The 16,259-nt window shown below is 43.6% G+C and overlaps 1 protein-coding gene across 1 annotated transcript in view; it reads right to left on the bottom strand.

The window, feature by feature from the left end:
• Window positions 1-214: 214 nt before the first annotated feature.
• The window catches only part of LOC110315313 (aldose reductase-related protein 2-like), a 44,839-nt gene continuing 28,794 nt past the window's right edge, over window positions 215-16,259 (bottom strand). Inside the window, exons 2-10 of the mRNA XM_021189402.2 lie at window positions 14,299-14,466; window positions 12,646-12,762; window positions 11,454-11,531; window positions 8,933-9,055; window positions 8,576-8,682; window positions 3,960-4,041; window positions 3,025-3,108; window positions 2,355-2,437; window positions 215-555 (exon numbers count right to left, since the gene is read on the bottom strand). Coding sequence (XP_021045061.1) covers window positions 513-555; window positions 2,355-2,437; window positions 3,025-3,108; window positions 3,960-4,041; window positions 8,576-8,682; window positions 8,933-9,055; window positions 11,454-11,531; window positions 12,646-12,762; window positions 14,299-14,466 — 885 coding nt within the window. The 3' untranslated portion in view covers window positions 215-512. The remainder of the gene's footprint in view (window positions 556-2,354; window positions 2,438-3,024; window positions 3,109-3,959; window positions 4,042-8,575; window positions 8,683-8,932; window positions 9,056-11,453; window positions 11,532-12,645; window positions 12,763-14,298; window positions 14,467-16,259) is intronic.

Below are 16,259 nucleotides of genomic sequence, written 5' to 3'. Positions count from 1 at the left end.
GAGGAGGAGGAGGAGGAGGAGGAGGAGGATCAAACTGCCCTGAAGTCTCTTGAGAGCACCTTCCTTTGAAACTTGCTTTAGCCACGGACTACCTGGGAGCTTCAGCAAGTTCTTGGCTCCCTCATGCCTCTGTTTTCTCATGGTAAAATATGAATAATAAGAGTTGAACCCAAAAGTTCATCATTCAAAAAGTATTCTGACTGTTGAAAATATATATGATTACTGCTATTTTTATTATTTAATCTTTTTAATCTTCAGTGTTATTAGTGTTCCTGGTTTCTGACAAACATCCGGCCAGGTGTCAAATTAGTGAAAAACATTGTCCTTTGCTGAGATGCATTTTCCTGTGACAGTCTGCTTCTAGTTGAATGTGAGAATTTAAATGCAGAATTGCACTGTCGTGGCTGGCCCGGTATGATATCCAATAGGCTTGGCAAAAATAGGAGTCAGGAGGAGCGGGTTGCAAATCAGTGAAGCGTGTCCTCCAGGTAAGCGCATCTGGTAGCTCAGCTTCAGTATTCCGCATGGAAAGGGAAGTCCTCGTTATGACTTGCTCTGCAATAACAAGCAAGGAGAAGAAATGGTTCCACGGAAGCAATGGGTATGATCTAAGATGCACTCTTAGGTGGTCTATTCAGCATGTTTGTGCTTTCTCAGCCTCTTCTTCCATAAAACCATGAGAAAATTAGATGGTGATGCATAGACCATGACCCTCCCCCTAAAGTATGAGTCAAGTATTTGAAGGAGGGCCCCCCAAGCAACCAGTGACTTGGTCACTAGTAAATTGTCATCATGAGAGATTGTAAGCAAGCCAATACACAGCTGAGGGTCTCAGAACCATTCTTTCAGTTTATTCTCACATTGCTGCGAAGCGGGAAAGACTATTGAGATTGACAGACTGACTATGAGTAGTAAATACGATACTAATATAAGCAAAGAGCTTAAAGTGTCTACTATATGCTAAATGAGTAGTCACTGAAGGTTAGCTGTGACTCATATTGTCATCTCTTTGTAGATAAATCAACTTGGTGACCTCATCCAAACTACCCAAGGCCCCATCACTAATGAGTAAGTGGCAGAGTTTCAGGTACAAGCCAGCTGGTTTTACATCTGAGTCCTTCAGTCTGTGACCTCACTCGCGTATCGAACTCCATGTGGCAATCCTACTTCATGCCAAATAAACATCATAAACACATCCCAAGCAGGTTCCTGACTTCTCCTATGGGAAGAAGTTTCTCTTATAATAACCACACACACACAAAAAGGCAAACAAACCCATATTTTAAAAGAAAGAAAGAAAAAAAGAAAAAAAGAAAGAAAGAAAAGAAAAGAAAAGAAAAGAAAAGAAAAGAAAAGAAAAGAAAAGAAAAGAAAAGAAAAGAAAAGAAAAGGAAAGGAAAGAAAAGGAAAGGAAAGAAAGAAAACATTTGGCAAACTCAAATAGCTGTTTTCTATTTATCCTGAATCTGATCTTCCTCATCTCTGCCACTGTGACCCAAGTCCAGGAACTGTCATCCTCCTTGGATTATTGTACTACTTCCATGTTGCTCTGCTCAAAACCCTCTCCTGGCTTCTCGGTTTCTATAGTCAGTGTCGTTCTCTTGGTACATGCAGTGGCGTCCCTGTGCACTGTGCGTCCCTGGCTTGCCTTCTGCCTAAAGTACCCCCACTCACTGTGCCCCACCATTGTTGGTTTCCTTGGTCAAGTAGTCTAAACCTCTCACCGAAGGCCATTCACACTTGCTCTCATTGCTACAGATGCCGTTCCCCTAAATATGCACATGGCTCACCCTTCACTTCCTTCATCTGTGACTTTGTCAGCACAGCTTCCCATGGATAGTCTTGTATTAAAGTGTCTATTACAAAAGGTAGCTATACCATTTGTCCTGCTTCACTTTTCTGTATGGTATTTGTCACTCTCTGATTGATATATGTAACTGAGATCAGAGTTTCTTTAGTTTCCCTCTGTAGAATATGAAGCTGGGAACAGGAAGCTTGTAGTGTGATGTCCCAAACATGTAGACTATTCCTGGCCATAGCACATTGCAGGAAGTCACTGGGTGAATGAGTGAGGGAAGGAAATCTTGACTCCCACACAGCAGTGACAGTTCCTTTCTTTAAAATCCTCTCTCTGTGTGTAAGATTCAGAAGCTGAACATCAAATGACAATGTCTCTGCCCTTAGTGATTCCCCAGGACTCAAACTTTTCTTTTTAACTTTTCACACCTGCCAGAAAATAGTATTTGAAGACAAAAATCATCCCATAATCCCACATGCCTTCTATCCCTTCCTATTAACCCTTTACCCTTAGGGAGAGGCCTAATGAACCTCCCACTTAACCTGGTACCACTTACGCAAACAGGCCACAGGCCCTCCAGTTCCTGTTGAAGCTGAGAATGGCGGACATGTCTTCCTCACTCAACTGGAAGTCGAAGACCTAGAAAGACAAGAGTTCCAAAACCATCCTTAGCAAGGAAAGTGCTGGTGGGATCTGAGGTTCTAGGTGTTTCTCCCATTATGTATACATTGCATCCAAATTATTCTGTAAATTATGAGTGGGTTATTTAAGAAGGATTGATGTTACACAAGCAGGATTTGTAGGTATGCAAGTGTGTGCAATGACTGAAATCCTTGAAGGGCCTGTCAGAGACAAGTTCTTTCAATCCATTCTATTCCCTTCTGCACAAAGGTGGGTGAGTAGACCAAGATAGCCCACAGTTGACCAGGACAGTGTGTGGCCTGTGCTCTAAGTGCTGGAGAGTAATCAGAAATCTTTCCAGTTAGATAAAGCACCCTTGTGCTCTACCAGACAGGCTGTTGCTAGTGCCTACCTCCAACCCATCCTTGACCCACAAGTGACCACTGTATCTCTATTGAGGCCAGCTACAGAGCCTAAGAGTTGATAAGGTAGTTGGAAGAAAGGAAAACACACTGGCAATGACAAGATTTGGTTAAAGCTTAAGGACAGGATCTTCTCTAAGCCCACTCAACTGAGGAATAGCAGATGAACAGCCCAGGTCTTACCTGAATGTTCTCCTGTATTCGAGAAGGTGTCACAGATTTGGGGATCACCACCACGTTCCTCTCTATATGGAACCAAATCAGAACCTGTGCACAAAGAGGGGAGAACAGGCATTCATTTACCTATATAGAACTTCTCCTAGTGAAATGAATAAAATATATCTATATTTCTCTGTGACTTATTATTAGAGATGCTTGTGAGTCTTCAACTTATGTCCCCGGATCCTGGGAGCAAGAGTGCAGTTTCCCTAGAAGGAGGAGGGTAGCCTGTGGTCATTGACAGGCAACTGATGGACAGAGAGTATTTCTCTGATGCCAGCTGTATTTGCTTGAGAGCCCAACAGACTTACATTTCTTAATTCTTCCCCTCCATCAGATTAAAAGAAGGCAATACAAATAAAACACAAGAGTGTTGCAGGGTATTTGATCACACTGTAAACCCTGACGTTGTGTTATTTACTGGAAAAAAAAAAAAAAAACTATTTCTACTTGTGACGTGGCTCAATCCTAACATACACCTTTAATCCAAGAACTTCCTGTTTATTGTAAACAGGATTAAATGAGGTCAACCATAGGTCAAGAGGTGAAGCAAGGAACCAGTTGACAGAGTGAACATAGAAAAAAAAAACATAGAGAGTAAGAGGAAGTCGGGAGAATGGATAGAGAGACATATGGGAAGTAGAAAGAAGGGACATTCAATTTGAGGGTTTTTTTGAGACGTGCAGAAAGGAGAGCTGCCTTTTGGTACATCCGCTGAGAAGAAAGATCAACTAGAGGCTTCCTCTGGCTCTCTGAGCTAGCAGGCTTTCACCCCAGCACCTAGCTCCTGAGTCTTCATTAGGAAATCAAATGAGTGAGATTTTGTTTAAAAGCAACACAGGATTACAAGAATACATTGCCAGATAAAAAGAGAAAAGGGAGAAATACTCATTTTTTACCTGTGCTGCAGTCTTCTTGTGCTTCGCAGCAATCTCTTTGATCTTGGGAATCTCTAGTAATACGGGGTCCTCTGGTTTGGCACTAGAGTCAGAAAGAAGGCTGGAGTGAAAATCACCATGGCTAGGACATGCTTGTGAGCATCCCTGCCAGGACAGTGTCGAGGCTAAGCACCACAGCCTCCTCCATCCCTCAGGCAAGCAGAAAAATGGAAAGCTTTGTGTCTATCCCAAGTCCATTGACGGGACCAGGAGCTTTAGAGGTTGGAAAGTGTGACCGAGCCCTGCAGGATGGAAATGTCACGTTCTCTGAGCATCAGCCATGACCACTGTTTGGTTTTTCCAAACATCATTACAGCTGCATTCCCTTTTGGGTGACCCAACACATTGCCAGAGATAGACACATTCTTTCTTGTGTCTTGGAAAGTACATACAAATGTTTACAAATTATGAAATGCCAGTTTTAAGAGCGATAAAAGAAACAGCCAGTACTCTGAAGCCTTGAAAGGAATTGAATTCAAGAAAAGCAAAGAACTTATAGTCAAAAGTATAACATGAGACAAATAGGGCAATATTAGGAACTTGAAGGCCTGAGGCAAGTCCAGCGTGTTAGCTGAAGATCTTACAATAACAAGTCCAGGCATGTCCAGGAGAGCCCCTTGTTTGGACATTCCTGAGGATGGGTGGCCCCAAGGATAGACATAAACACAGGAACTGTTTTGGGTTTTTTTTTTTTTTTTTTTTTTTTGATTGACTCATTGGCCATCTAGCGGCCTGGGTCTCGCTGACCCTCCCTGGAATTGTTGATGCTACAACCTGCATGTATTATTCTACTGACTTATAATCAAGCCAATTGTGTGAAGCTTCGCCAAGTTCCCCAAAAGTTCCCCCAACCCCCTACCCTCTCCCTATAAAAACCCCTAGCTTTTGAGCCTCGGGGTCGATGCCTCTATCTCTTGCGTGGGGTATGCATCAGCCCGGATCTCTGCCATTAAACTGCCCAGGCCCAGGAGCAGAGGCGGAGCTGGCTCCATGAAAACCACTCTGGAAATCAGTCTGGCAGTTCCTCAGAAAATTGGACATAGTACTACCGGAGGATCCAGCAATACCTCTTCTGGGCATTTACCCAGAAGACCTTCCAACTGGTAATAAGGACACATGCTCCACTATGTTCACAGCAGCCTTATTTATAATAGCCAGAAGCTGGAAAGAACCCAGGTGTCCCTCAATAGAGGAATGGATACAGAAACTGTGGTACATTTACACAATGGAGTACTACTCAGCTATTAAAAACAATGAATTTATGAAGTTCTTGGGCAAATGGATATATCTGGAGGATATCATCCTTAGTGAGGTAACCCAATCACAAAAGAAGTCACTAGATATGCACTCACTGATAAGCGGATATTAGCCCAGAAACTTAGAATACCCAAGATACATTATGCAAAACACAGGAAAACCAAGAAGGATGACCATCGTGTGGATACTTCATTCCTCCTTAGAATAAGGAACAAAATGCCCATGAAAGGATATAGGTACAGAGACAAAATTTAGAGCTAAGATGAAAGAATGGACTATCCAGAGTCTACCCTATCCGGGAATCCATCCCATCATCAGCCAACAAACCCAGATACTAATGCACATGCCAGCAAGATTCTGCTGAAGGGACCCTGATATTGCAGCCTCTTGTGAGGCTATGCCAGTGCCTGGCAAACACAGAAGTGGATGCTCACAGTCAGCTATTGGTTGGAACACAGGGCTCCCAATGGAGGAGCTAGAGAAAGTACCCAAGGAGTTGTAGGGGGCTGCAACCCTGTAGGTGCAACAACAATATGAACTAACCAGTACCCCCTGAGCTCGTGTCTCTAGCTGCATATGTAGCAGAAGAAGGCCTAATCAGCCATCATTGGGAAGAGAGGTCCCTTGGTCTTGTAAACTTTATATGACCCAGCACAGGGGAAGGCCAGGGCCAAGTAGTGGGAGTGGGTGGGTAGGGGAGGGGGGGGGGGGGGTATAGGGATAGCATTTAAATGTAAATAAAGAAAAAAAAAAAAAGCTGTGCACAGTGGCAGGGAAAGTGCAGACCTCTTTAACCCCTTCAGTACTGGTTATTTTCCTCTGTTGATTGCCAGGTTCCTACAATTGTCTAAAACTTTGATCTGGCTTGCCTACTTCAGATAAAATTATTATAGATTGTAAAGTGTTTGCTTCTAGTGAGCTTGTAATCAGTGGAAAATTTTGCCTCTAGGTATGGCTAAAATAATATAGCCTTAAATTATGTAAGAAATTTTTATTGTCTCTGCTTCAACACAAGAAGCTAAGAGTTTGAATCTTTCAGAGTAAAAAGTGTTCGCTAGTTAATGCCTCTAAAAAGAGTTTGCTTCAAATATTTGCTCTCACAATGAGTTTTAAAGTTCTGGAAAGTAGTTGTTGCTACATAAAATTCAGAGAAAACGTCTTTATAATATTTAGGCTTTTAGTCAATCTAGAAAATTGTGGTATAGATAATTAAAAATAATTGATTGGTAAAGATCGAGGGGCATTGCAGAAAATAAAGGAAGCTTTTATAATTGTTATCAATTACAATCAATGGTAATTAAATACTAGCTGCTTATTTTAGCTATGGTTGTTAAATGTGCCCACAGCAATTGTTTGGCAAGAGAAAAGTGTATGTGAATTGAATCACATGTTTATTCTTTTGAGTTTCCTCCTGCTTCAGCACAGATAATTAGATTGTGTGCTGTAGATGATGTTTTAAAAGGTTAAATAATTAAGCTTTAATAGTCAATATATAGCTCAGAGCTGACAATGGTGTTAATTCTTGGAGACTGTATGGATAAACGATCTCATATTCTGTGTTCTTTGTGTGCGACTCAGTTTAAATATGCCTTCTTAATTGGAGTCATCTCCATACAGGCCCATTTCTCCACTCCCCTGGATATCAGAAAGAAACTTCAGAGTTTAAAAGGGTTACCGGAGGGTGAGTTACATGATCTAGTAAAAAGGACAGAGAAAGTGGAGAGAGAGAGAGAGAGAGAGAGAGAGAGAGAGAGAGAGAGAGAGAGAGAGAGAAGAGAAGAGAAGAGAAGTTATGCAGGGGACAACTGAGCCCCCCTCAGGTTTTTGTTTGTTTGTTTGTTTGTTTGTTTGTTTTGAGAGGTTCATGGAGGCTTATAGCAGATTGAGGGATTGCAGAATTATACTGTAGAGAATGTGGTTAAGAAAGCTGAGAAAGTGTATCACAAGAGAGAGAGAGAGACAGAAGATGAAAAGCTGGGAAGAGAAAAAGAGAAAAAGGAGAGAGAATAAAGAGAAGAGATAGGAGACGGGAAAAGGTTTTGACTAGGATTCTGGCCACAGTAAGAGAAAGAGACAGGAGAGGCAGGACTAGAAAGTTAGGGGACCTGGGAGACAGAAAACTGCAAGGACCAGAGGAGACAGACCACGCCTAAAAAGAGACCAATGTGCATACTGCAAGGATACTGGCCACTGGGCCCATAAATGCCCTAAATTAAAACAGGGGGTAAAGGTACTGTCTCTCAAAGAAGATAAAGACTAAGGGAGATGGGGCTCAGCCCCCCTCCCTGAGCCTAAGGATACATTAAAAGTGGAGGGAACCCCATAGACTTCCTGGTCAACTCAGGCACAGAATTTTCAGTGTTTTGAACACCATTAAGTAAAGTACCTATCAAAGAAACTGCACTCTGTGGCTAGTGAGTGGCCTCCCTGCCTATGAGCGATAGTGGCAGCTACAGCTGTGAAGCTGACAATGGGGCAGAGAATCACCGTGGTGACCCTACACTCGCTCAAGAGTGTTATCAGGCAGCCACCTGACAGCTGGATGACCAACGCCCGGATGACACATTACCAAAGTTTACTGCTGACAGAACGAGTAAGTTTTGCACCCCCTGCCAGTCTTAACCTCACTACCTTATTACCTGAGGCTGATGAAGCCCCAGTACATAAGTGTGAAGAAGTACTGGTGGAGGAAAACTGGAGTCTGACCAGACCTCGTGGACCGACCCTGCTCAGAAGCAATGACTTGGTTTACTGACAGAAGCAGTTTTGTGGTAGAAGGTAAGTGGAGGGCCCGGGCAGCGGTGGTGGATGGGAAATCTGTCATATGGGCCAGCAGTCTACCTGAGGGCATGTCAGCCCAGAGAGCAGAACTCATTGCATTAATTCAAGAGCCTTAAGGCTAGCAGAAGGGAAGGCTATCAATATCTACACCGATAGCTGGTAGGCCTTTGACATGGCTCACGTTCACGGGACAATATACCGACAGTGTAGACTGTTGACATCTGCTGGGAAGGACATTAAAAATAAAGAAGAAATTCTTAGTTTGCCAGAGGCTGTTCACCTTGGAGACCTGCTGCGGATATGGGTACGGCCCCGCACGAGATTTACACCCTCTCCCCCAGATTTTCAAGGGCCAGCGAGAGTTCACCGGACACCGCCTGTACAGCGATGCTTTCCAAGGCACAGGTCCCTCTCTCGGGGCGAACCCATTCCAGGGCGCCCTTCCCTTCACAAAGAAAAGAGAACTCTCCCCGGGGCTCCCTACCTCTCCTGTTTTTGGGGATACCCTGACTCCCCTGGCGTGGGCCCAACAGCCTCACCTAGGCCTGTCTGGGGAACCCAGGGGACTGTAGGCTGTGACAGAGATGCCCTTGGAGTGACAGTACTGGATCAATTTTTCCTGGGTGAGGTAAGGGTGACACTCGACCTGCAAGAGAAAACATCTTCCATCACTAGGAAGTAGGCCTGCTTTCTGAGTGGCTCAGAGGACCTTTCCACACAAGAAAAGATGAAAAGACTAAATGCAACTCATTGATAGATATGCTATAAACCAGACCCAGAAATCCCACCTCTCTAAACATCCTGAACACAGACCTGAGAGAGGAGACTGCAGACTGTATTGAACTCCTGGTGCTGAAGCAGGCACAGACCAGGACCCTACACCAAACAGAACTTACCTGGTTGGTCACTGGCTTATGTTTCAGTCCAGGCTTGTTCAGGAGCCTTTCAATCTGGAAGTGGTTGAAGTTGGAAACGCCCAGAGCTTTTATCAGCCCCTGGTCCACCAGTTCCTCCATGCCCTGTCACAGGGAAGAATATCATTTAGATCAGTGGTTCTCCATCTTCCTAATGCTGCAACCCTTTGGTACACTTCCTCATGTTTTGATGACACTCAACCATAAAATTATTTTTGTTGCTACTTCTTAATTATAATTTTGCTACTGTTATGAATTATAATGTAAATATTTGATATGCGAGATATCTGATATGTGATCCCCACTCCCCAAGGAGTCTCAACCTACAGGTTGAGAACTGATGATTTAGATGTCTATAAGAAGATGCAGGGATGCTGGTATGCTTATTCCTGGTCCTGCATGGCAGGTTAAGTGAAGCACTAAAGGGGAATTTTGGTCTAGACTGTGGTGGCCTCATAGCTGGGCTTCCAGCCCTCCTACTCTTCCCCAACTCAGATGTAATAAGAAAGGAAAAGGCAGATTTTGTATACTTTCTGTTCTCAACTCACCCAGACCTGGTTATCCAGGAAATAGTCCCTGTGCCAAGAATCACTCCCATTGGTTCTCTTTTTGAGTTCTATTTTGTGGTATTGCAGATTGAACGTAGGGTTCCTCATGAGCCAGATAAGCACTTCATAGCTGAATGATTCCGCAGAATTCTACATTGGCTCTGTCAATTTTGAGACAGGGTCTCTCTAAGTCAAACAGATTGGTTTTGACCTTATTCTGCAGCCAAGGTGGACTTTGAATGGTGAACTTCCTGTAGTGAGAGTTTTGCTTTCTTTAAAAATCCAGTTATGTTCCGTGAATACATTTTTGTTTTACTCCCAGGTGTGGGATAAGAGGCTGCTTCACAGCAGGTGATTATGATTTGCTTCATGCACTAGCAGGGGTATGATTTTGCTACCTACAGAGAGTTTAATTTTGGGGACTCTGGAGTGGGTATAAATGAGAGAGTCCCCAGAAGGCCTGTGGACTTGGCTGCTGCTTCCCCCCTGCTGCTCCTAGTTCCTGTTGTTGCAGTTTGTCAAGTGGTCATGAGCAAGGAGACAAAAAAAGTTTGGGGATATCCTGACCTGATGAAAATTGGGCTTGCCCCAAGGAACTCAATGCCTCTTATCAGCAGAAACTTACACCCCTTTTCCCCTCTAACATTCTTTCCCTCCTACCTAGTGTTGGGGGCTTGGAAGAGACCATGTATTAAGGATTAGAAGGGAGATATAAGAACCCAATACAATAGAATATATATATATATATAGATAGATAGATAGATAGATAGATAGATACATATACATATATATGTGTGTGTGTGTGTGTGTATGTGTCTGTGTGTGTCTGTGTGTGTGTGTCTGTGCATGTGTGTGTGTCTGTGTGTGTGTATGCCAACAACCTCCTACCTCTGCCCCCATCATAACTGTGATTATCAGCCTATACCCATGCCTATCTGAGTAAGCACCTGAGTTGTAATTCCTCTCCTCCCTACCAAACACAGTTTGGTGTGCTTTGAGGAAGACCATGAACATTCATGGATCCTAGTAGGAACACCTAGCCTAGAGCTGCAGTTGGGCTGAAATCTATCCTATTAACTAGGTGGAATTAGCTGTACTGGCTAGTTTTGTGTCAACTTGACACAGCTGGAGTTATCACAGAAAAAGGAGCTTCAGTTGGGGAAAGGCCTCCATGAGATCCAGCTGTAAGGCATTTTCTCAATTAGTGATCAAGGTGGGAGGGCCCCTTGTGGGTGGTGCCATCTCTGGGCTGGTAGTCTTGGTTCTATAAGAAAGCAGGCTGAGCAAGCCAGTAAAGAACATCCCTCCATGGCTTCTGCATCAGCTCCTGCTTTCTGACCTGCTTGAGTTCCAGTCCTGCATCCTTTGGTGATCAACAGCAGTATGGAAATATAAGCTGAATAAACCCTTTCCTCCCCAACTTGCTTCTTGGTCATGATGTTTGTGCAGGAATAGAAGCCCTGACTAAGACATTAGCCAAAATGGAATCAACCCAAGGTTTTGGCTTTTTTTTTTTTTTCTTATTACCCACAGTAATCTTGTTCTGAACTTCCCAAAATTATCCAATCTTATAGTAGCAGCTAAAAATTGAAAATGAACTTATAATTCATTCATTATAAGTTCCTGTGCAGTAGTTGCTAGAATATAAATATATACAATGTGCTCCCTTCTTGAGATTCTCGCAGTCCAATTCAAGTGCTCACGTTCCTGTCCATGAGCTATCAGCCTCAGTGCTCGAGGACAAGATTGATGACCTAATTCCTGAAAAACCCACATAGTTGAAGTGTTCTCTGACCTCTCCAAGTGCCATTCTCTCCAAAATGGATAAATGGATGTTTAGAAAAGAGAGAGAAAACTTATAAATAGTGGTAATGACACAGTGCACTTAGGTGGAATCTCAGGAGACCTGCCAGAATTTTTTTTTTCTGAGCACACTTGGAGAAGCTGGAACTTACCTCCCAAGCATCCAAGAACGTATATTTACTGCTGAGAGCATTGCCTTTATCATCTGTGGGTAAAAAGACATTTCCAGACTGTAAATGCAAAACAAAAGACTCATTAGGATCTAACCTGGGTGCCTGGTTTTCAAGGTTTGCGGGCAGCTTACGGTATACCAAAAAGAAACACCACATCACCATTTGTCACACGCTGGGAACACACTTTAGACAGCAAACTTCAATAAAATGTATGTATCAATCCACTGTGGGCTATAGCCCCTGTGTGTCTGACACTGATGGGCACTGCTTCACCATCTATCCTTAATATGCTGTAAAAAGCCATTATTGTTACCATGAAAATTAACCCAACACACCCAAATCCACAGAAACTTATGGGACATTTTGGTTTCAAGGCTATTAGAAAAAGACTCAAAGACTCCATCAAAAGGGCATGGCTAGCATCCTGCCCAGTTTCTAGCTGAGGTTTGAGTGTGCTATCATCACCAACACTGATCCACTTGGACAGCAGAAATTCACATCCCTGCAATTTCTTTTTTTTTTTTTTAAATTTGAATGGGTGTTTTGCCTGTATGTGCCACATGCTTGTCGAGTTCCTGTGGAGGCCAAGAAGATGTTGGGAACTGGAATTACAGATGGTTATGAACCTCCATGCGGGTACTAGCAGTCAATCCTCTGGAAGAGAGTCAGTGTTCTCAACTGCATAGTCATTGCTCCAGACCCTGACTAACCCCTTTCAGCTCTGAGGAGCAGGCAGGAGTAAGGGCCTGGGTACTGAGCTTTAGCTCTTCAGACTGTAATGAATATCTGCCAACATTTGGGGGTTTGTTCCTGGATGCTACCCACCAGTGGGGTGGTGCTATCATTGACACGAGAGCTGATCCTTGAAGTGTATTAAACAAGACTGTCCCAAGAGATTCCTAACCCCTCTGCCCAGGGGATGAATGAGAAGCTGACAGGCCAGTTTGCAGTTTGTCTGAGCTGGCCAGAATCAGTTTCTCTCAAACCAACTGTAAGAAAACATAAGTGCGTGGTGCTCCACACATACGGCCCCAGATTGTTTTATAGGTCGTCGGCTTTCTGTTGTGCACAAAACTCCAGATAGAACCCATCCCCCACCCTGGCTCCAACACAGCTGCTATTCTCTGGCATCTGCTTGACAGCTACAGATAGGGCAAAGAGCAGCTCAAACCTGAAATCCCTGTGGCCAGTGGATTAGATACAGGTCCAGGTAGTCCAGCTTCAGATCCGAGAGGGTGTTCTGGAAGGCTTTCTTCACCAGGCTTTTCTCAAAGAAGGTGGGCCACAGCTGCAGGGTGTGACAGGGGAGAATTAGAACCAGGGAGAGAAAGGCCACACATACTACACAATCACTATACTATACACATCACTATACAATACTATACAATCACTCCACAGCTGCTCTAACCCCAGGACAAACGATTCATATGTAATAAGGCTAGTCAAGAAAGGCAAAACAAGCCGGGTGTGGTGGTACACGCCTTTAATCCCAGCACTGGGGAGGCAGAGGCAGGCGGATTTCTGAGTTCGAGGCCGGCCTGGTCTACAAAGTGTGTTCCAGGACAGCCAGGACTGCACAGAGAAACTTTGTCTCAAAAAAAACAAAAAAACAAAACAAACAAACAAAAAAAAAGGCAAAACAGACAGTCAGCAGCACTCAGCAAATCAAAAGTCATGCCTGTGTGCTCTTCCTGCTCTGGGTGGTAGCACATTTGATAACTGGATTAACAGCTGATACTCCTGTGTTATTCTTCCTTGGCTGTCAGCTCTCAGGGGGCAGGAACTGGGTCCAGCCCTTAAGATTCAAGTGTCCTGATGCCTCTGGGAGCAGTTAACCCTTTCATTACTCTCTGATCTCCAAGCCCATCAGGCATGCCCACTCCAACAGGGGGTCTATCTGTTGTAACAGTTACAATGTCCTGGAACAAGAGTGTTCACTGCAGAGCCAGAGTGCCTCAAATACCTCAGACTCAACAACTCTGGTTTGTAATAGCATTTTATAATGCATACTTTTTACTGAATTGAAAGGAGAGAAGGTATCTACAAAACAATAAATAATGTGTACTGGCTAATTTTGTGTCAACTTGACACAGCTGGAGTTATCACAGAACAGGAGCTTTAGTTGAGGAAATGCCTACATGAGATCCAGCTGTAAGGTATTTTCTCAATTAGTGATCAAGGGGGAAAGGCCCCTTGTGGGTGGGACCATCCCTGGGCTGGTAGTTTTGGATTCTATAAGAAAGCAAGCTGAGCAAGCCAGGGGAGGCAAGCCAGTAAAGAACATCCCTCCATGGCTTCTGCATCAGCTTCTGCTTTTTGACCTGCTTGAGTTCCAGTCCTGTATCCTTGGGTGATCAACAGCAGTTTGGAAATGTAAGCCAAATAAACCCTTTTCTCCCCAACTTGCTTCTTGGTCATGATGTTTGTGCAGGAATAGAAACCCTGACTAAGACATAATGTTTCCACCATTTCCAAAATCCACGTGTCTGGGACTGTCAGGGCCAGAGTCACTGTGACTACAGTGATGAGCAGTAAGGTTCAGGGGCCATCTTAAATATATTCCTCACTGCCACTGACAGAAAATAGGAAGGGAGATTCCATGGAGCCATCTCTACTACAAGAGAACAATGAGGCAGGGGGACCAGCAACAGTACTTTCTTACGAGTACTAACTTGGTGTGGATATTCATGCAGAGATATGATGACGGAGAGAGAGGCTAAGAGAATACAACAAGCAGGAAAGGCTAATAACAGTTCTTGATGCTGCTCACACCTAGACACTTCCACCTGCCTTGAAGTCATGCCTACCAAGTGGACCACTGTACCTTGCTGACGATGAAGAGGTCCTCCCGCCTCACAGCCTTCTCCTGGATCTTCTCTTGGATGGCTTCTCCCACCTCATTCTCATTCTGATACACATATGCGCAGTCAATGTGGCGATACCCAGCATCAATGGCCACCTTCACAGCTTCCCTGACTTTATCTGGGGGAGACTGAAAGGCAATAGAAAAGACCATTAGAAGTCGTTCTTCCAGGCAGGTCCTCCTCTAACAGAATTCACATGGATCTGGAATCTATTTATTTCAAGTGGACACTGGGGTTGGGGAAAAACACACTTTAGAAAATTTTTTGTAAGAAAAGAGTCAATTTTATTAATTTTTATGGTTAGCATATAATATAAGTTGGTTTCATTTATGGAATATGGCTTACTGCCAAATCTAGGGCCTGAGTTCAAGCCCTAGAAGCACATGGGAGAGAACTGACTGTGTACCTCTGGCTGTCCTGGAACTCACTTTGTAGACCAGGCTGGCCTTGAACTCAGAAATCCACCTGCCTCTGCCTCCCAATTGCTGGAATTAAAGGAGTGCGCCACCACCCCCGGCTGAGAACTGACTCTTGCAAATGATCCTTTCAAAGGCCACGTGCACACCACAACATAAAGGGCACTTCAACACTTTTATGAACATGTTTGCATGCACAGAAATGTACTAACAGATAAATGAAAAAAAAAGTTAAGTCAGGCCTGGTTACCACCTTTACATGCTTTTAATCCCGGAGGCAGATTGACAGCTGTGATTTTGAGAGCAGCCTGTTCTACACAAGAATCCACACACTAGCCATGCTACACAGTGAGACCCCGCCTCAAAAACAAAACCTCAAAACTCACTAAGAGCCAAGCATACTAGTGAAAACCTGAATCACAGCACCAGGGAGGCAAACACAGGGGGACAGAGAATTTGGGCCAGCCTGGAAGCCTCAACTTCTCAGTGACATAGCTCACGCTTGTAATTGCAAGCATTTGGGAGGTAGAGTTATGAGGTCAGAACCAGTTTGAGCTGTCTACTAAGCTCTATGTCTGCCAGAGTTATGTATGCCTATCTCAGACAACAATGAATAAATAAATAAAATAAATAAATAAATAAATAAATAAATGCATCTCTCACAAAGTCTAGGGATCCTTTATGTAGTTGTCAAATATCGGGACCTCATAAAATTGCAAAGCTTCTGTAAGACAAAGGACACTGTCAATAGGACAAAATGGCAACCAACAGATTGGGAAAAGATCTTTACCATCCAATAAAATGCTAATATCCAATATATACAAAGAACTCAAGAAGTTAGGCTCCAAAGAATCAAATAACCCTATAAAATAAGGTACAGAGCTAAACAAAGAATTTTCAACTGAGGAAACTCGAATGGCTGAGAAGCAGCTAAAGAAATGTTCAACATCCTTAGTCATCAGGGAAATGCAAATAAAGCAACCCTGAGATTCCACCAGTCAGAATGGCTAAGATCAAAAACTCAGGTGACAGCAGATGCTGACAAGGATGTTCAGAAAGAGGAACACTCCTCCATTGCTGGTGGGATTGCAAGCTTGTACAACCACTCTGGAAATCAGTCTGGCGGTTCCTCAGAAAATTGGACATAGTACTACCAGAAGATCCAGCAATACCACTCCTGGGCATATACCCAGAAGATGTTCCAACTGGTAATAAGGACACATGCTCCACCATGTTCAAAGCAGCCTTATTTATAATAGTCAGAAGCTGGAAAGAACCCAGATGTCCCTCAACAGAGGAATGGATACAGAAAATGTGGTTCATTTACACAATGGAGTGCTATTCAGCTATTAAAAACAATGAATTTATGAAATGCTTAGACAAATGGATGGATCTGGAGGATATCATCCTGAGTTAGGTAACCCAGTCACAAAAGAACACACATGGTATGCACTCACTGATAAGTGGATATTAACACAAAAGCTCGGAATACCCAAGATAAAATT

The sequence above is a fragment of the Mus pahari genome, chromosome 2 (assembly GCF_900095145.1).
Source record: "Mus pahari chromosome 2, PAHARI_EIJ_v1.1, whole genome shotgun sequence".
Lineage (NCBI taxonomy): Eukaryota > Metazoa > Chordata > Mammalia > Rodentia > Muridae > Mus > Mus pahari.
This window is presented reverse-complemented; position numbering and strand designations above follow the sequence as displayed.